The following is a 21,992-nucleotide window of genomic DNA, read 5'->3' as shown; positions in this document are numbered from 1 at the left end:
CCACGGAAAACCATCTTCAGGGCTGCCGACAGTGGGACTCGAACCCACGATCTCCCGATTACTGGATACTGGCCGCACTTAAGCGACTGCAGCTATCGAGCTCGGTACTCTGCAGATTTACAATATACAGTATTCAAAATCAAACCTGACTAAAGTAGAGAGAATGGTGCAAATACTAAAAAAGCTGCAATAGGGAAAGAAAAAAAAAATTAAAAAAAAAAATGAGTGACTGATATATGAACTATAGAGGCATACTGTATACCATCTACATGATGAGGATAAGATGAACAGGAATACAAACAAAACCGAATGTATTGTGATTGTTTATTGTTTCTCTGAGGCTGTAAACATAAAAAATAAAATACAGATATAAAACAATTTTCTTTATAATGTAGAGAGGATTTGTTAAGTTGAACATAATGTCAGAAAGCCACTACAAGAACTAACAATAAAATAAACCACAATTCAAAGGAAGTTGAGCAAATGCTCTGACCAAGGAATGCATTAATAATCAACCAGATGCCACACTTGCATCACAGATACAGTACAAAAGTTAAATTAAATCTCTTCTAAAAAATAAATCATATTTCTTTTTTATATATAAAAAAAGCACTGGCACGGTCTATAAACTTTCTCAGAAAGTATCTTTCTCTACAGTTAACTTTAAAAGCTTATGAGAATGAGAAATCAGACAAAAAATAAGAATTCATAATCAAGAGCAATAATACCCATACTGTATTAATATATGCAACTGGCATACAAAAATACACACTACCATCTTCTCTCCACAAGATGTGAGTTGTGCAATTGTTTTCTTTCCTCATTGTGTGTTTTAATCTATGTATTAGCAGTCACCAAGAAGGAATAACTGCTGTCAATTTTGTTTCATATTAAAAAAATAACATCACAATCTCAAAATGATCTGCAAGCATACAAAAATACAAGACAAAAATAATACAGGTGTCTTTCAGTTGGGAAACTAGGACAACCCATCCCTTTCAGACTTCTTTTAAACAAATTTCATTCATGTGAAGATAGTAGAATTTAAAGACAGACAATATTGTGCACTTCTAATAGATAGGATAAAAGCGATGAAGGAGTGCACATTGAAGATCTCTATCAGCTGAATTCAATTATGCTTTCTCATCCAAGTGATACAACAATGCCTTACCTAAGGCACTTGTGCTAAGAGAATAGGTCAATTTAATAACACGAAATATAAAAAGCGATATATTTATTATAATTGTTATAAGACTGCCTATCTAAACTAAGAATGCAATGTCAACAAAACTGTGAAGTGCAGGAATAAATACTAGACAGAACATGTAGACCTGTATAGCAACAACCGTTGTAGTATTTACTCAATTACAAGGTGCCACAATGTGAAGTATGTACACACACCACATTTCCAATTCTTTTTCACAATACTGACATTTCTGACTGCAAAAAATATCTACATTTTTAAGGGCTGAGGAGAATACACATCATTATAATCCACACAAAACATTTCCTTCACCTTAATAACTGCATACCTTGTAGATTTCTAATTATTGATATCTTTATTCCCAGACAATTTCAATTATATTTGATATACAATAAAGCAATATTTACAGTTTAGTCCTGTATATATAAGGATGCATTGTTTTCTAAACCAAAGTTGACATCACCTATGCATACAAAGAGAAATGGAAACCAATATTAAGGTATCTCTTCTAAAACTCAGAGGAAAGAAAATAAGTAACACAAATCAATGATTCATATGTTAATGGTTTCTACAAGGTTTTGAAGAATGCAGTTTTTATCCGATTGAGAATGGGCACCTTATATTCGAGTAAATTAACTACCAATAGTATTCAAATGCTATAGATCATGTAAATGTTGAAGGCTGAAAGAAAATGTCAACAAAATTAAATATTAAGGAAGACCAGGAAAGAATAAATTAAAAGAATAAATTGTAGTCAGCAAAATACTACTTAATCACTTATAAAAACTTGCAAAATAGTACTTAATCTCTTATAAAAACTTGTAAGATAAGCTGCCATAACGTCATTAAATACCGTTTATGCTGCACGCAATGGAATAAAAAGTAAACAACCAATTACGTGAAGCCTTAACAACCACTGGATCAGACTCTTCCAAAAACCATACCAACTTGAAATGTCCATGGGGGGTAACAGATTATAGCAGTCATATTCTTAAAATAAAACATTCTTAACGTTGCTAACAATTTTCAAAATGTGACACTAACAAAGATATCTTTTGTTTCATGACACCAAATAAGATCATTTTCAAAGTGAAGCAATTTCTGAAGCTAAATGTGTGGGCATCTAGCAATAAGCAACACCAAGAAGATATATATATGTTGACAAGAAAACTGCACATCAAACACTCTGGACATTTTACTTCATTAAATAGGAAACATTGGCATGATATATAGCATTCTCTTCTGCCCATTCATACAACCTGAACCCTTTCCCCCCCCCCTCATATACAGATTATATCTTACTGTACAATAACAAGAAAAATTATATTTATAATATAGTAAAGGGCAGTGCATGGTGTGAGGCATACAAAAACTTTATTCATATATATTTATTTCTAACGTGTCAACTACAATAATCTAATACTAACGACTAACTTTCTACCGTGCTTCATTATGGAGGAGACCGAGTCAATGGAATATTTTACAATAAAAAGCTGTTCTTATTTAAACGTCACTCATAATTACGCCAGTTTGTTTCCTAAACAAAGATTTTAAACTCATGAAAGCCATTTACACCTCAAATTATTTTTAAGATAAGCACCACCAGTTTAATTATTCACACATGCTGTGTGAGTGTGACGTATAAAGAAAAAAACACCAACACTTATTTATATCTCTCTATACGTATATATATATATATATGTATAAAAAAAATAAATTAAAATAAACAGGCTTATTTTCAGCCTACAGATCATTTTCGTACAGATTCCTTACTTTCACATAATTGGTCCTGTTTGATTATGTTTATGTAGTCTGAAACCAGTTCTTCAATGATATTTTCACATACCGGTACCTAATACTTGATATCAAAAGCAAAGGATGAAAATTTTGCAACAGACAAAAAAATTAAGACCTTTTTTGAAGCCAACACTCAAATAAATGCAGCATTTTTAGTTAAGAGTAAAACAAAGCATTGTTTTACTAGGAAAACCACTAAAAACTTCAATTCCATAGGAGTAGAAATACTTCGTAGTCAATACTCATTTACAAGATTACATTACACACATGGCAGATCTTCCCTTCCCCAGATCACTGTCGTATATGCGGAACTTAAGTCACTAGATTCAACAATGGGGAGTACATCTGACCAGCATGATCTGTCCTTACAGAAACACTTTCTAACAAATGCCACTTTCTGTGCTTTACACATCAAGCAACGTTGATAACAACAGAAAACTATTTAACATTGAGGAGCAGGTATCAAACAATTAACATTCTATACTCTGATACCATTTAACTGTTCTCTCATTCATACCTTGTAGAAACAAAAACATGTCATTTGATAGAAAGCTGCCTCCATGCCATATAAAAAGTCTGTTTCGTACGTGGCCAGACACTACACATAAGTGGCAATTGCCGAGGGCGACTGTTGCTCCTCCTGTCTTCGTTTACTGCCAGGGCCATACTGCCCAATGAATGAGCCATCTTCTGTAAAGCGACCTGTAAAAAGAAATATAAAATGAAATATGAATGTTGTACAGTGAAGTGTGTACTTTTAAGGGGGAACTTCGTATATGTGAGAGAGAGAGAGAGAGAGCGAGAGCGAGCAAGGAATGGATTTTCTATTAATTAATATAATTATTTTGAGGTAGATTTGGAGAGGTGCTTTTAAACTTTAAAAACTTATAAATCCTTACAAAGTACGACTTCCAACTTAGGAGTGTACCTGAATTAGATCCAATTTGTTGCCTTCACATTCATATGACAACTAAGAATTATCATCATTTCATCATAATTATTACATTATTCTACATAGTTAGGCACGTAAATGAATGAATGACGTGAATGAATCCCAGTGTATTCACCATGCCAGGGTGCAGATGAGGATGAAGTTGACAAGTTTTATGAAGCATTGAGTGACATCGTAATCAGGGTCAACAGGGATAGGACACTGCTGATGGGCGATTTCAATGCGAGGGTTGGAAATAGAACTGAAGGATATGAAAGGATGATAGTAAATGTGCGGAAGATATGGGAGCTAACAGGAATGGGAAGCGTTTGCTGGACTTCTGTGCTAGTATGGGTTTAGCAGTTACGAATACATTCTTCAAGCATAAGGCTATTCACCACTACACGTGGGAGGGTAGGGGCACCAGCTCCATAATAGACACTATCTTAACAGGTTTTGAATTCAGGAAATCTGTTAGAAATGTGTGGGTTTTCTGGAGATTTTTCAATGATACAGACCACTATCTGATCTGTAGTGAACTATCTCTAGGCCTAGGATAGAGGAAGTGAAATCTGTCTGCAGATGAAGAAGGGTAGAAAATCTCCAGTGCGAGCAAATTAAAGGGAAGTACATTGATTTGGTTAGTGAAAAGTTCCAAACAATGGAGAGTAAGCAGGTTCAGGATATAGAAAGAGAATGGCAGGCATACAGAGATGCTGTTGTAGAAACAGCAAAGGAATGCCTACTTTCAATTATGGACACTCGAGTTTAGGCTTAAATTACTCATGAACCGATAGGCCTGTTACCAAATAAGTTATACCAAGATTTCCCTTGTTTAATTCTGCTTTAGATTGTATAAGACAAATTGTTTCTGATGTTCATTCATGTTTTTTATTTGTGGTTGTAGTAAATATAGTCCGGGTTTTTGGATTCTTCTCTAGGAACCGCTCGCTTAAAATACATATATATGGAAAACTACTTATCTGATGGTAACGAAATTTGTACATGTTATAGCCACATGTGTTCGTAGTGTAATACTGAAGTTACACTTTCTTTCAACCCCCCCCCCCCCCCCAAAAAAAATCTCAATTTTTTCTACAGCAATGTTTTCTCAGCCCAGGATAAATGTACAAGAGGAAATTTGGGCTTGTTTTGAAGCATTCATTCGTGGTTATCAGAAACTAAAACCACTGTAACTGTACAGTGTGATACTAAATTTATGAAGAGTTATATTGATGGGAAGTTTTGTACACGCTGGCCTGTATGATTAACAGCGAGTGGAGTGGTGAAATCTGGTACAGCGTTGCTGCGTTCAGTAGTAAACACAGCGTGCAATGGACACAGCTTTTTGTTTACTTTCAATCTTTGACTGTACTTCCTCATATAAATTCTACTTCCCATTACCTTATAAGGACATTTGGAGTTCAACTGCAGGTTTACAAACGGTTGGCTTCCTAATTTAGAAATGTCACATTGTACAATTTTTATGAGAATTATTTACATTACTATTTACATATCTTTACAATATTTAATTGTCAACATTCTTCGTCTGAAAAATCACTATGTTCCGATGAATCAGTACTGCAGCACTTCATGTTGATTATGACTGGCTCGAAACGAGGGAATTTTCAGACAAGTCCATCTTTCTCCCAGTGGTAGTCTTTAATTTTCTTAGCGTGTATTTTTACATTGTTTCAAGAGTTTCAAAAGCACAGAAATTGGCATATCAGTAAAATCCCTCGAACATTCCAACAGTTTCAGGTGGAGGCTTTTAATTGTGGGGAACGGCTTATTTGTGTAAAAATCGTGCATATTTCCTCATATTGTGGCCAAAGTAAAATCATCAAGTTGGATTTCCGAATGCCCCGGCCTCAAACATTGCTTCTTTCTTGACCAGTGAATATATTTCTAATCATTCTCCTTTGAAGCAGCTCCTACTCTCTTCTCTGATGACAACAATAATCCAAGACAATCTGCCACTTTCTGGTACACAGGGATCCTGTGTCCCATACATTTCCCCATCACTTAGAAGGAGACAAATAACACTCAAAACCACTGCACGTTCACCTTCTGACAACAATGGTCTCGGAGGCAACTTGAAGTCATGTGGCTAACATGCAGAACACAGGCAGACTACTCGGTGCAAGTGTACGGGGCGCGGCAACCCTGCACCCGGTTTCAACACCCCGCACGCTGTTAATTGCACGGTCGAGCGTGCACAAACCTTCCCGTCAATATAACTCTACATAAATTCAGTAGTATTACACTGAAAGGTTACAGTGTAGTTTCTGATAACCTTGACCGTGTGCTTCAAAACAAACCCAAGTTTCCTGTTGTACTTTTATCCTGGGCAGAGAAAAAGTTGTTTTAGAAAAATAACTTTTATTGGGGTGGTTGAAAAAATTTTAACTTTAGTATTACACTATGAATAAATCTGGCTATAACATATAAACATTTCATTACCATCAGAAAGTAGTTCTCCATGTATATATTTTTAATTGAGCAGTGCCTAGAGAAAAAGCCAAAAACTCTGACAATATTTATTACAACCACAAATAAAAATATAATTAATGAACTTCAAAAACAATTTGTTTTAGACACTAATGCAGAATTAAAAGAGGAAAATATTAACATAACTCATTTCAAAATAAGCCTTTTGGTTCATTTGTAATTAACGCCTAAATTTGAGTGTCCATAATATAAAATCCGACAATAGGAACAACTGTGTGTAAAGATGGGAAAAGGCGAACATCTTAGTGGAATGATGAAGTGAGAGCAGCTTGTAAACATAAAAAGGAGTATTAGAAATGGCTCCAAACGAGAACTGATGCGGACAGGGAATTGTACATGGAGGAAAGAAACAGAGCGAAACAAATAGTTGTTGAATCTAAAAAGAAGTCTTGGGATGATTTTGGTAATAACCTGGAAAGGCTAGATCAAGCAGAAGGAAAACCTTTCTGGACAGTAATAGAGAATCTTAGCAAGGGAGGGAAAAAGGAAATTAATAGTGTTTTGGGTAATAAAGGTGAACTCATAATAGATCCCAGGAAATCACTAGAGAGGTGCAAGGAATATTTTGAAAATCTTCTCAATGTAAAAGGAGATCTTCCTGGTGATATCACAAACAACCAAGCTCATGGGGAGGAGGACAATGATGTTGGTGAAACTATGCTCGATGAAGCAGAAAGGATGGTAAATAAACTCCACTGTCATAAAGCAACAGGAATAGATGAAATTAGACCTGAAATGGTGAAGTATAGCGGGAGCACAGGGATGAAATGGCTTTATAGAGTAGTAAGATTAGCATGGAGTGTTGGTAAGGTACCTTCAGATTGGACAAAAGCAGTAATTGCACCTATCTACAAGCAAGGGAACAAGAAGGATTGCAACAATTATCGAGGTATCTCACTGATTAGTATACCAGGCAAAGTATTCACTGGCATCTTGGAAGGAAGGGTGCGATCAGTGGTTGAGAGGAAGTTGGACGACGACCAGTGTAGTTTTCAGACCAAAGAAGGGCTGTCAGGATCAGATTTTCAGTAGCCAGGTAACTGAAAAATGCTACGAGAGGAATTAGATCGTAGATCTAGAGAAAGCATATGACAGAGTAGTGAGGGAAAAGATGTTTTCCGTACTGCAAGAACTATGGATTAATGGTAGATTATCAAAATCAATCAAAGGCATTTATGTTGACAATTGGGCTGCAGTGGGAATTGATGGTAGAATGAGTTCTTGGGTTAAGGTACAGGGGTTATCTTTCACCTCTGTTGTTCATAATTTACATGGATCATCTGCTGAAAGGTATGAAGTGGCAGGGAGGGATTCAGTTAAGTGAAAATGTAGTATGCAGTCTGGCCTATGCTGATGACTTGGTCTTAATGGCAGATTGTGCCAAAAGTCTGCAATCTAATATCTTGGAACTTGAAAATAGGTGCAATGAGTATGGTATGAAAATTAGCCTTTCCAAGACTAAATTGATGCCAGTATGTAACAAATCCAAGAGAACTGAATGTCAGACTGGGAATACAAAGCTGGAACAGGTAGATACTTGTAATTTCAAGTATTTAGGATGTGTGTTTTCCAAGGATGGTAGTATAGTGTGTGAGATTGAATCAAGGTGCAGTAAAACTGATGTAGTTAGCTCAAAATTGCGATAAACAGTATTCTGGAAGAACGAAGTCAGCTCCCAGACGAAACTAGCTTTACATCAGTCTGTTTTCAGACTAACTTTGCTTTACAGAGGATAATCTCATTCATAAGTTAGAAATAACAAGACATGAATTTAGTGAGAATGATTACCGGTACAAACAAGTGGGAACAATGGCAAGAGGGTACTGTGAATGAGGCGATAAAGGCTAAGTTAGGAATGAACTCGATGGATGAAGCTGAATGCATAAACCAGCTTCGGTGGTGGGATCATGTGAGGCAAATGGAGGATAGTTACCTATGGGAATAATGGTTCTGTTATGAAGGGTAAGAGAAGTAGAGGGAAATCAAAGACAACTATGGTTAGACTCAGTTTTTAATGATTCAAAGATAAGAGGTATAGAACTAAATGAGGCCAAAGAACTAGTTACAAATAGAGGATTGTGGCAGCATTTAGTAAAATTCACAGAGGCTTGCATACTGAATGCTGAAAGTCGTAATGATCTATAATGAAGAATTAATTTATTTCTGTACAAATAACAAATCTTCATATAATCTGAGTCCTAGTAAGTACACACGAAAAAAATACACATTCTTTCAGAATTTCAGTAGTTAGGAAATTATTTCTTTATCTCATAAACCAAAGAGTTTAAATTTTACAAATCAGCTAAGCACTCTGATTAATGCTTGGTAGTGGATGTACAAGAAAGACAGAAGCAAAAGGAGAATTTTTGGAGATAATGCTGGACAGGTGCTTTATAATAATGGACATATCCACTCCCATCAATGGCTGGAAGAAACCATTATGAAATACGTGTTTCTGAAACAAATCATATCCGCGTTTAACAGAGAGCTTTTCCTGGTAAATCCACGTATTTTAAACAGACATACTGTATTTGTTTAATGTCCCTTCAATTACAATCAATTTTCAGATACATTGGGGTGTCAATTGTGTGTTGCAGGGATTCTTCACCATGAAAGCCAAAACCTCACAGTTATCACATTAAATATCTTTGAATGCCACCAACCTATCCAGACTGGATCTACTTTCTTGAGGACTAAATGACAGTGCCACGTGGGTCAGTTATAAAGGAAGAAATATCAGAAGAGGATACAGCATACAATCTGGGAAAGGAAACCACCAGTTGAAGATATTTTTCCCTATTTGTCAAATCTGAAACTATAGTCCATGCAGAACTAGAATGGGACTGACAGCTGCTTCAACATGTGTTTTCCAGCTGTAGTGGGAATGGAGTGGGAAGAAAGCATTAGTTGGTTGTCCTGACAACCCGGAATTTGATCTATCACATGCGACTAACCGCAAAAGAGTATGAAGAGAAGGGAGGGAAAGCTTAAGACGATGTTGCTCTTTTCGCAACATGTGCAGCGAGAGAGTGTTTTCCCCAGCTGAGTTCATTGTGCTATCAGTTTCTTAACTGTGAAGGTTACTTTGTATTTGTGTGTCTGCATGTATAATTGTTCTGTTATTCGTAAACAGTTTCTCTAAAGACATGTGCGTGGGTATAATAATTGCATAGTTGCACAGTTTTTTTTTTTTTTTTTTTTTTTTTTTTTTTTTACTGTTCGACCGAGCGAGTTGGCCGTGCGGTCAGAGTTGCGCAGCTGTGAGCTAGCTTTCGGGAGACAGTAGGTTTGAACCCCACTGTTGGCAGCCCTGGTTTCCCCATTTTCACACCAGGTAAATGCTGGAGCTGTACCTAAATTAAGGCCACGGCCACTTCCTTCCCACTCCTAGCCCTTTTCTATCCCATTGTCACCATAGACCTATCCGTGTCTGTGCAACGTAAAGCATGATACTTATATATATATATATTGTTTGTGTATTATATGCTGAGTATCTTCCAATTTTAATCTGCTGGTGGAAAGTAAAGAGAGGAAACGTTTTGGCAAGGCATTCCTACATAGGGACAAACTCGGGACGCTATTTGTTATGTACGACAGTACTTTGAACGGAAGAAAATTAATAATGGTGCTCTCATTTCTGTAAATAAAATGTCAGATAGAACTACAGCTGCGGTTAGAGCAAGCAAAAACACTGTAATTAAAATAGGAAAAGACAAGTGTGATTACTGTAGATGGGCAACTGTTGTCGGGAAATTATATTTACTGACATTGATAAATATTTGTTCTTGATGCAAATACTAATCTTAATTATGCATTACATATGGTTATTTTTATATTTTACTTTGAATATCTACTTGAATTCTTTAAAATAACATATTTAAAATACGGTACTGACTTTGCCGCAAAGAGGTTTTCGCTGAGTAATACAATGTGGCGCCACGGACCATCTTGCTCTCTTAAACATCAATCCCATTCTACTTCCGCACAGATTATAGTGCTAGTAAGCTTGCTCCAAATAAATCTTAAGAACCCTGTAGGTATTCATATAATATTAGTAAGGCTGGTCTTTTCTAGGTCTTTCCGAGGTGACAATTGAAGCAACTGTGCCATATGTGGGTCTATAAGGCTAGGCCAGGCGTAGCTTTTAGTTGCTGCTCAGTACACAGTGGAGTTTTTCCTTCTCTTTTTTTTTTCTCCCTATATCTCTTCTTAATGTAATAATGACACATTTCTGATAATATTTTGTGTTCAAATAGAAATTCTCAATATTTAATGTGATCCAGTGCAGTATTTTGCCCTTGCACATTCTCTTGTGTTACCAAAATCAATGCCTGCCAGCCATCTGGATATTACACCTTTTGCCACTTTCAGTATGTTATCTACACACACTTCTTTGAAGAGGCAGAATAAAATGAGGTATGAACTACTTGTACTTAATACATTAGTTCCACAAAACAACAGGACTTATGTACAGAACAAGATTTTAATCATACAACCACATGAAAAGGCATTGCATGCACTGAATTCAGTACAGACTTGGCTACCCTAAAAAAGAGGCTATGTCTGCGTAGGTCATGGAGTTCCTTTAGAAGCATGCAACACTATCTATTCCTTTACTGTATATGCTTTAAAGGCTTATAACTAGACAGTACAAGAGGAAACAACCTGCCAGCCTCATCAAACAACTTAAGAAAAAGTCGTGCGATGGCATCATTATCGATATAATAGTATGGTTTTCAAGTAGGACACCAATAAGGGGGGGGGGGGGGGGAATTCAAAATTAAATTCCTAATAGGGGTCAAACCATATGGAATGAGCCAGAACACTCAAGAAGTTATTAATTAACCCTGGAACAGGCAATGTTAAATCTTGTGGTGGCAGCCATATTTTGCAGCTTTTACTTGTCTGACTAAAATACAAAATATCCACAAGGTATGGAACAAAATTATTTATTTACGTACCTACATAAGGCTAATATACCGAGGACTGTCATGTTTACACAAAACTGTATAAATGTTTCAACTAGAAAAACGTACGGTAAGTTACGCACTAGCAAAAGATCCATCATTCCCGAGAGGTATATTCTTGAAAATATTAGGGAAACTTTTTGAGTTGCTGTAAAGTTTCATCACTCCCGAGAGGTATATTCTTGAAAATATTACGGAAACTTTTAGGGTTGCTGTGTGTTAGGCTTTTTATTACTTTCACTTTCTGATATTTAATGAAAGAAGCACCTGATATACATCCTGAATCCAACTTAGAATCTGTAGATTAATTCTCAACATCCTCTAAGTTAGGTCCGGCACGTTTATCTTTTAACAAATTTTGCACTACTTCATCACTAATATTCCCTAACTAGCTGCAGTACCTGTCGTTGATGGGACAATCATATAGAATGTGCAAAGTTATCTAAACTTCCTAGCTACTTTCCGCCAATATTTGGGCAGATTGTTTTACTCGGGACACAGCAGTAATCCATCTACTGAATGGCAGCAGAAGAGCCAAATCGCATCATAACAATGGTCAATGTAATGTTGTTGCTGATCAGTTTTATGAGCTTTTGATATTGTAGGCAATCCTTCAAGCGATTGTTCCTTTAAGATTTTTCTAATTTTTTACAATCATCTTCACATTTTTTCTTGTCGATACGGACCGATGACCACACGGTTTTACACCTGAAGACAATCGTGACAAAACCATCGCTAGTTAACATGATGAAACTTCCATGTTGATGCTTAGTGCTGATATGGACTACGTAACAAAAGCCTAAATTCATTATTCTATTATTATATGTAATACAAATTCTTATAATTTTGTTACTAATCTATTCTATTGGATTAAGATTATGCTTGTAAACCTGACTGACAAATCTCGTAATATTTTACAAGTTTTATAACCTGCAATCTATTATTATAGTCGGTACGGTAAAACTGTGTAAGACACAGATTACTGAAACTTTTAGTCCCTTTAACTTTTGTTATGATATGTAACACTTTTCAATAGGACCAGTAACATAGCTATATTAAAACGTAAATTGTAGGCACCTTCCCCTAAACTACTATTTTATCCAGCGTGAATAAAAATTATTTATATCTTATACCGTAGCACCTTATTCCCAGACTATACATACCCATTTTCATTAAATTCTGTTCACTCATTTTCTCGCTGTTGGGTGTTGGTGTGGACTTAGCAACAAAAACAGAAATTCACAAATGTCCGTTATCAAAGCTGGTACGGTAAAAATGTATAAGACATAAATGATCGGAAATTTCATTCTATATAACTTTAGTTATGTAATATTTATTGATAGGACCATTTAATAACATATAATTGAGAATTAAATTTCAGGCCTTCCCCTAAACTACCATTTCCCTCAGAGTGAGTAAAATTATTTATAGCCTAGACTGTAGTGCATCATTCACCGACTTCACATACTGATTTTCATTAAATTCCCCTTCGGTCATTTTCTCGTGATGACCGTACATACAGATGGACATGATCGATACAGAAATACTATTCTTTTTAAATTCTGAGCAATGTACAGACAAACTCTTATTTTGTTTATATAGATGAGGATGCCATATTTAGATACACACTGTACAAAAAATGTACAAATTACATATATAAAAGTAAATAACTCGCCACAAATGGAAATTTACAAAATAAAATGAAATAGAACAGCAACGCAGTGTGCGAACTGCAATGGCACTCAAACAGACGGATGGAAAACTGCATGTTCAGAAAACAATGACTCTGCTTTCAATGGTAAGTATTTAATATAGAAACTTTTTAATACGCATATTTGAAGGCGTTACACTGGCTTCATTTATTTCCGTGAAATTGCGCCTAAAGAGGTTACAACTATGAATGAAATGGAACTCTCAGCTGCTGCAGACATCGAGAATGACAAAAGGTAGACTACCATTGCATCTGTTAATGAATTGAGGAAATTACGTGAAGAAATACAAACATGTTGAATCTTCAACAGCGCCACTACAACAGGGACTTAATAACAATAAAAATCTTCCACCTTTTTGATACATATATTTGCATTTTAGCAAAATAATTAATTACACACAGTACATGTTTTGTTCTTTTTTAGAACATCTTCAGCTGTTCACATTGCTTAGGTGATTCACTAAGTGTTTATCTTTTTAAGTACATCATAATCAGGTACCTTGTTCTTCTTAAATACTACGTGAATTTAATTAAATTAAAATGATTTTAAAACAATGTGTTGGTTAAATGGTTAAGTGAAATGAGATTGAAATGGATTTATTTATAGATAGCCTATTATAAAAACCTATTTCTATTCATTTGAACAGTTGTTAACATTTTTCCAGCACTTCATCACTAAAATATTCCACTTGTTTCTGATAAAAAGGTTTTGAAAAAATGTCATTTCACTAACCCATTTAACCAACACATTGTTTTAAATCATTTTAATTTAATTATATTCACGAAGTATTTAAGAAGAACAAGGTACCTGATTATGATGTACTTAAAAAGATAAACACTTCATGAATCACCTAAGCAATGTGAACAGCTGAAGATGTTCTAAAAAAAAAAAAAAACGAAACATGTACTGTGTGTAATTAATTTGCTAAAATGCAAATATATGTATCAAAAAGGTGGAAGATTTTTATTGCTATAAAGTCTTTGTAAATAGGATTTGATACGGAAAATGAAGCTGATTTCTTGCAAACTACAACAGGGACCAAAGTGTCGAATGTTCAATAGTTAAAAACGGCTTGTCAAAAACGGCTATTACCGTCCTCTCACCACAACTAGTTAAGAATTCAGTAACAGTGTCTGCTTAGTTGGCTCACTGCAGGGCCAATTCTGAGTTGTAATTGGAATGAGTGCAGTTTAAATCTAATAAATATTATCATGAGGAACTGATTAGAGATAGGTTAAAAAAATAATTTCATTAATACCCAATATTCAGACGAGGTCTTAATTGTGACGTAAATTGCAATTTATGATTCCTATCAACTAGATTAAAGTGATGACATTGAATAGCTGTAGAGTAGGCCTACAAATGTAGGCTTGTTGTTTTAACCCCTCAGCGTCGCAGCCATTTAAATAGCTTCCTAGCCCGCGGCCGGATGAGATTTCAACTACGCGCGACTGAAATACATCGATTCACTTAAAGCGTTACTACAAGTATAAGAGTAGCCCGATTTCCACGAAATTTGGAATTCCTTATGACAGAACTATGTACATGCAGATAATTACATAATTATTTCACATTTCCTTAGTAATTTAGTTCCGTGTGATAGAGTTCGAAGCACTCTTTGAGACAGCAAATACAGTAGAGACAATACACGACACTGAGCGAGATATCGAGGGACAGCTATTGGAGCACACTCTAGCGGATAGACCTGAACGGTACTGATTCTGTCATAAGAGCATGTGTATTTTTGTGTGAAGTTTTTGGTGTTATTTATGCGTTTTCAGCGAGTTGACATAATTAAATAGTAGCGTGTGTCATTCCTTGATATCTCCTCTCAACATGAGAGGAAAGGTATGTGCTGTGTTTGGCTGCAGTAATTACGAAGTAGAGAAAAAGGCGCGCTCGTTCTTCAGGTTCCCTCGTGACAAGAACATGTAAGTAATATTGTGTTTGTATATATATTCTTCCAGTGACAGAGATTTTTATAGTACTTCTGACCTGCTCGACCCATGTTTTAACGGGCTTAAAATATAATACGCATATTTTATTGTATAGTGCAGCAGTTAACCTTCAATACCGATGTGTTGTTGTAGGTGTGATCTGTGGGTTTTGAAATGTCTCAGAAGTGATTTGGATAAAGTGTACAAGAAAGAAGGGACGTTACGCTTGTATAAGAATTATAAGATCTGTTCAGATCATTTCCAGGCCAGCGACTTTAAAAATCCTCGACTATACAGCCAAAGGTATGTTACATTTTTACTCTAATTGTACGTAAATATTCCTCAAAGCATCACTATCGACAACATTTTCAAACTTTTCTTTCTTTTATCCCTCTTCTCAGATTAAAGCCGGGATTTTATAGATTTTCTTTTAGTAGGCTTCATGTTAAGAGGAAAATTGTCCAGCTATTAAATGTTAATTCATTGCATCATATGTGTAAGGAATGTGCCGATATTTTTATTGACAAATGTCTTAATGTGATGATACGTTGTTTTTAAATGAGGAAAAAAGACAAATCCAACCATAAGATTTCAGGCAGGTATGCTAAAGCTAAAAAAGTAATGCATAAATGAAAGATCAAGCCATTTCACACCTTGTTTATATGTCTAATTTCAGTCTTTGAATAATAACCTTTTAAATAATTCTTCATTCATTTATCCAGAATTGCTTTAGCAACTTCGAAGTTAACATCTCAATACCACTTTCTTTCTAGACGTAATTTATTTATCCATTTCCGTATATACATTTCCATTGATATTTGAATTTAGCGCGATTTGTTCAGGTCAAGTCACTAGGAGCGCCACCGTCGAATTGTCTCCCATTTTAGCAAGGCGAAATCCGTAAGTGTCGTGTATTGTCTCTACTGTATTTGGAGACAGGGACTCAAGTCACACTCCTGGCAGCAGTACACTGACGTCTTCTTTTCGCCGTGTTTTGAACACAGGATACAATGTCTCTGAGGTTTGGATTTCCAACTCCTGGGTGCTCATTTCCTGATAAAATGTCTTTCCTGCAACCTTGGAACTGTATTATCTGATGCGCGCCGGCCTTGAATATTTCGTTCCCCTCCCTCCCGAGCGTATTTTGTAAACAAACCTTTCACCAGCTGAACCCGATAAGGTAATTGCTCAATATTTGGCTCTGTGACCTGTGTGAGTATTATTAGAGAATTTAGCAATCACAATTCACCGTTGAAAACTCCTCTTTGACCTGTATAATTATCTATAGTCTCTTACACGAAATTTCCAAGTACTGTTTCCTCCTCATCGTCACTCTCATCATTTACCACTGCTACATCATCTAATTCATTATCACTGCTGCTTATACTGTCACTACTACTTCCGACTAAACTTTCATCTGAATTATACAATATTTCAAGCACATTACTGTCAGTCAAACCACGGCTGAGCGCGGCGCGTCACACGGACTGATGAAGCTGCAGCGAGGCCGAAAGCAGCAGGACGAAACTGAATGAGAGGAATAACATTCATGACGAAACAAACCAACTCGATACATATTTCAGATAAAAGGTCGAGATATCGTCTTTCAAACGAGATATATACCATGAACAACTGGTTCTCGTATCGTATGACAGAAAGCAGCACTAACTGATGCCTACACAGAGCGCTCGTGGAGAGTTACGAAAATATTACAAGCTGAGAAATAAAGACAAATATAATAAATAAACCGCACTCTCAATGTAAAACTAGAGCAAAGAACATCACACAAAAAGACAAACTTCTCAGATCATCTTTCTTTACTTTATTCTGTGGAAAAGAATGAAGCAAACAGACTTTAAAAAAAGCAAGAGATTAGTGCTCAGGCTTATTTGACAAATAATTATCCTTGCAAAAACAACTACATTATAACGATTTTTCAATTCTTATTTACAACACTGATAAACCCGAAAATGTCTTCTTGGAAACAAAACAATTTGCATATCAGTAACTCCAAAACTCTTCGCGCTAAAGCCGTAAATGTGAAACCATGTATGGGTCTATACCACGTATAGAGGTCGGCGGCTACGGAAGAAAAGAGGGTCTATACCACATATAGAGGTCGGCGCTGAGGAGTTAAGGGCATAACATCGAAGGTCATCGCCCCCACAAATCTAGGGGGCGATAGGAAAAATCAATTTGATTTCAGGGTAAAGCTTAAAATTCATGAACTTGTGAAATTTAAAAAGTTGCCTTTTAGAATGAGCAAAATAGAAAAATCGCGCATAGTACAATCCATATTCCATGGCAAGTATAACCCCATCAAACCCTTACAGTCTCAAGTGAAGTATATAATCGGAAAAAAGGAATACAAAATTCATAATGAGACATGTTGCAAACATTTCAAGATGTACTACTGACAGGTAGAAAGTCACAAGCCAAAAAACAAAGTATTATTACTGAGGAAAGCAACGGGGAAACTACCTCGCTCCTCATTTCCTTAGTATGCCTCTGCAGTGATGCCTACGTTGTCAACGATAGCTTTTGGTGGAGCTGTGGAGGATCAAACCAGCCTTCGGGCTGAATACCCAATATACATACATTACTGAGAATGAGGCTCACTGACTGAAGCACTGATCAAATCATGTTTAAAAAGATGAACACAATGACAAGTCTGTGAGGTAAGAGAGCTAGAGAAAGAAGAGATCTCCATTTCCTCATAAATTGTCACCTTTACATAGGCTCTCTCCACACCAATCCCACTTCTTGTATATCTATTTCTTTTCTGCCTATCCTCTCCCCCCACCCCCGAATCAGGAGGAATAAAGCTGGAGATACTACTGTATACCATCAAATAGATTTCCTTCTAACAATTCTTACAATACCAGAACCTCAAAATGGAGTTATGATACAGTTTGTTCTCGGAGCCTCTTTCTCTTGCTTCTTCCCACACTGACCTGTTATGTTCGTCCCATCTATCTCTGATTGGATTTGTCACTTGCTAGTTCCTTTCCATTATGCAAATTACTGATCAGTATGCTACGGATGTAGTGAACGATTCTGTTAACTGATAAGGACATTTCCAGAGGATAGCAGTTCACATATTTGAGAACTACAAATAAGGCAATGGGGATATTACATAGTACAATTATTTCTCACTAATTATTTGTGCATGACTACATACTTCAAACACTTTCTTCTCAGACTACATCAAGCCACCTGTGAATGTCAATAGAGCTAATGTTTTCAGCATTCAAAAAATAACTGATCGAAATTCACAGTCAGTGGGGTTCTCATTATGTACAGTCAACTGCACAAAAATTGGCCTGTAAAGAAACATTTGATTTTATACATTCTCGAAATGAGAGGGTATTCATAAACTGTAGATAGATGGTGGCCAAAGAGATGATACTAGGAATCCTACCAACTGCACAGTATTTTCATCCTATTCCAAACAAGAGGATTTTGAATGAAAGTTATCATCAATGACTGCCAATTTTTGTGCAGTTGAGTGTATATTAGTTTTTAAAGATCACTACACTCAACAAGTTAATACACTGCAAGGCAACAAATCCACCACGTAAATGTCTGTATCACATTCAACACAGCTCACGTGAGACCGGCTGCAATAAGCTACCTGCACAGTCAGTTTGCACAAATGTACTTTATTTTCCTAATGCATATGTATACTTCAAAATCCTTTTATGATTGCAGTAATTATTGCAATGATTTTATTCATTAGGGCCTTAGCAGACTAGTAGCACTGTCACTGGCTTATCACCAATGCAGCCGTGGTTTGAATCTCCGTGCATGTGGTATTTTTGAAACAAATAGTTCTGTCCTAGTTCAGACTTAAGACTGGAAGAAAGTGTGATAATCACTAAGTGGATAATTATAGGCCAATCAGACGTATTGCATGTAAGCTCTGGGAAAGCATTCTTTCTGATTATATTAGACACGTCTGTGGCATTACTAACTGGTCTGCTAGAGATAGTTTGGATTTAGGAAAGAATATTCCTGTGCGGCTCAACTTTTAGGTTTCCAGCAAGGTAAAGCAGATATTTTAGATTCAGGTGGTCAAATGGACTGTATTGCCATAGACAAAAGTGTGACTGAATGGATGACTACATGTTTAGAAAACAGAACTCAGAGAATTAGAATACGCAAAGCATTACCTGATCCATCAATGATCAAGGAGGGGTGAGGGATTCTACTAGGCAGTATTATTGGACCTCTATGTTTTCTTATATAAATAATATGAGTAAAGAATTGGAATTACAGATAAGGCTGTTTGCAGATGATGAGGTACTGTCATCATCATCATCATCATCATCATCATCATCATTTTACAGTTCCAGTCTCCCGGGTACTGTTGGCGAGCCTCTTCCATTCTGTCTTCTTGCCTCATTGCTTTGTTCACCAGCAAAATCAACAAGGAAGCACTCTACAGAAATGGACATTCCCATGCTTTGTTGGATGAAGGAAGATTACTGCTCATTTTGACCCAGCAGCATAAATGAATTAAGTCATCATGATATGAATATGAGATGTGATTTGCGTGAACAGTTATAACTGAGACAGCCAACGCGTACCCAGCGGCACTCAAAACAGTTCGGCAAACGTTTGATCTCCCTGGCCACTCTCTTGCCTAGCAGGAGGGATTTATGACGGCAGTGGGCTTTAAAACGGAAGTTCGCATTCCCCTTCAGAAATCCTCACAGCTCTGTTGCCAACGCACCTCTTGTTAAATAGACGTCAGTCTCTCTTTTCAGCTCAGACAATTCACACTTGCTTTGTTCGCTGTTTGAAAGTTTTGGATTATTTCTTTGCTTCGTTAATATTTGTGAAGTGTGTTGTTTTTCACTTCGCTTCACGCAGTAATGTGGAGGCCGTGGGAATCACACCTGGAAATCCTGAATTAAATCTGCCACTGCAGGCAAACGATCCTCAACCGAGCACCGGTAACAGTGATATTCGACCGAGTAGTACTGGTTCCGTGTCCGCGAGTGATACTCAGCCGGGTAGCAGTGGTTCCGCGCCCGCGAGTGATATTCAGCCGAGCAGCAGTGGTTCCGTGTCCGCGAGTGATACTCAGCCGGGTAGTAGTCGTTCCGTGGAGAAAAGAAAAGCGACTAAAACTTTAAGTAAGCAAAGTCAACGGCTGGTATGTAACGCATACGAATACGTTATGAAGAACATCGTTTGCAAGGGTTATATTTCTGAGACAGCTAAAATGTTGAAACTTAACAGGAAAACTGTAAGTAAAATAAAAAAGAGGGGACCTACAACTCCGAAAAAGTGTGGTAATAATAGGGTTATCTTTAATAAAATTGATGATTTTTGCTGTGACTTGGTGAGATGCGAGGTATATGCATTCTTTACTAAAGGTAAGTCACCATCTGTACAGGAACTGTTAAAACATTTGAAAAATGTGTGTGGCTTTCCTTATGAAAAAACTACTCTACGACAGCTGTTGAAAAAACTTGGGTTTTGTTTCCGTATTCTGAAGAAAAAAACAGATTGTAATGGAATCTGCTAGAGTAGTAGCTTGGCGATATAAATTCATAGACCGCCTCCGGACGTTGCGTTCCGAGGGATGCAGAGTTGTCTATCTAAATGAAACTCGGTACGATACTCATGACATTGTGAAGAAAGGGTGGGATGATGGAACTTGTAATTGCATACTGAAAGCACCAACATCGCGAGGCAAGAGTATTATGGTATTGCATGCTGGAGGCAGTGAGGGCTGGGTTGAGAATTGCGTTTATTTATCGGCTAAAAACATTGGAGACTGCAAAGCTGATAGCCATGACGAAATGACAGCTCAAGTTTTCAAAAACTGGTTTAGGTCTCATCTTCTAGAGAACCTACCACGTGACCAAAAATGTGTAATCGTGATGGACAACGCAAGCTTTCATTCGCGGCAGCTGATTAGGTTTCCTTCCATGAACACTAATATTAAGGACATTATTAAGTTTATGGAGTACAATAACATTCCCGTGGCAAAACCTGTACCCATCAAGGCAGTTATGTTGCAGGAAATCAAATCAGCCAATATCAGTAAAAGGTACGCTGTAGAGGAGATCGCAGCCTCATGTGGACACGAAGTTTTGCGACTCCCTCCATATCACTGTATTTTAAACCCCATAGAAATGATCTGGTCTCAGCTGAAGACGTATGTTAGGAAAAATGATGTTACGCCAACTTCGAGTGCTAGTGTGTGTCAACTTCTTCGTGAAGGAGCTGGAATGATCGGTCCTGAGAGGTGGTCTGCTTGTGTTTGAAGCACCATTAAGACAGAAGAGAAGTACATGAAACAAGACACGGATAGCAACCAAGATAGATTTGTAATTCACCTAGCAGACAATGATGAGGACGACGAATAGAGGTAAGGTAAATAATGCATTTGTTTTAAAAGTAGCTAAGTTTGCTGGCTATTTTTTGTCCGAACTACATACTCCGATATTTATTATTATTATTATTTCTTAATCTACTTACCCTCCAGGGTTGGTTTTTCCCTCTGACTCGGAGGGATCCTACCTCTACCGCCTTGAGGGCAGTGTCCTGGAGCGTGAGACATTTGGTCGGGGGATACTAGCAGGGAGAATGACCAGTACCTCGCTCAGGCGGCCTCATCTGCTATGCTAAACAGGGGCCTTGGTGGGGGATGGGAAGATTGGAAAGGATAGGCAAGGAAGAGGGAAGGAAGTGGCCGTGGCCTTAAGTTAAGTACCATCCCGGCATTTGCCTGGAGGAGAAGAGGGAAAACACGGAAAACCACTTCCAGGATGGCTGAAGTGGGAATCGAACCCACCTCTACTCAGTTGACCTCCTGAGGTTGAGTGGACCCCGTTTCAGCCCCCGTACCTTTTTTCAAATTTCGTGGCAGAGCCGTGAATCGAACCCGGGCCTCCGGGGGTGGCAGTTAATCACACT

At 37.0% G+C, this 21,992-nt stretch overlaps 1 protein-coding gene across 6 annotated transcripts in view; it reads right to left on the bottom strand.

The window, feature by feature from the left end:
* Positions 1 to 307: 307 nt before the first annotated feature.
* Positions 308 to 21,992, bottom strand: part of Nrg (Neuroglian) — a 216,328-nt gene continuing 194,643 nt past the window's right edge. For all 6 annotated transcript variants that reach the window (XM_067145580.2, XM_067145575.2, XM_067145577.2 and 3 more), the window contains one exon: positions 308 to 3,703. Coding sequence is in view for 5 of the 6 variants with exons in the window: in XM_067145575.2 (XP_067001676.1) it covers positions 3,600 to 3,703 (104 nt within the window). In the remaining variant the exon portion in view is untranslated. The remainder of the gene's footprint in view (positions 3,704 to 21,992) is intronic.

The sequence above is a fragment of the Anabrus simplex genome, chromosome 4 (assembly GCF_040414725.1).
Source record: "Anabrus simplex isolate iqAnaSimp1 chromosome 4, ASM4041472v1, whole genome shotgun sequence".
Lineage (NCBI taxonomy): Eukaryota > Metazoa > Arthropoda > Insecta > Orthoptera > Tettigoniidae > Anabrus > Anabrus simplex.
Note: the sequence above shows the minus strand (reverse complement) of the source record. Positions and strands in the feature narration are given on the sequence as shown.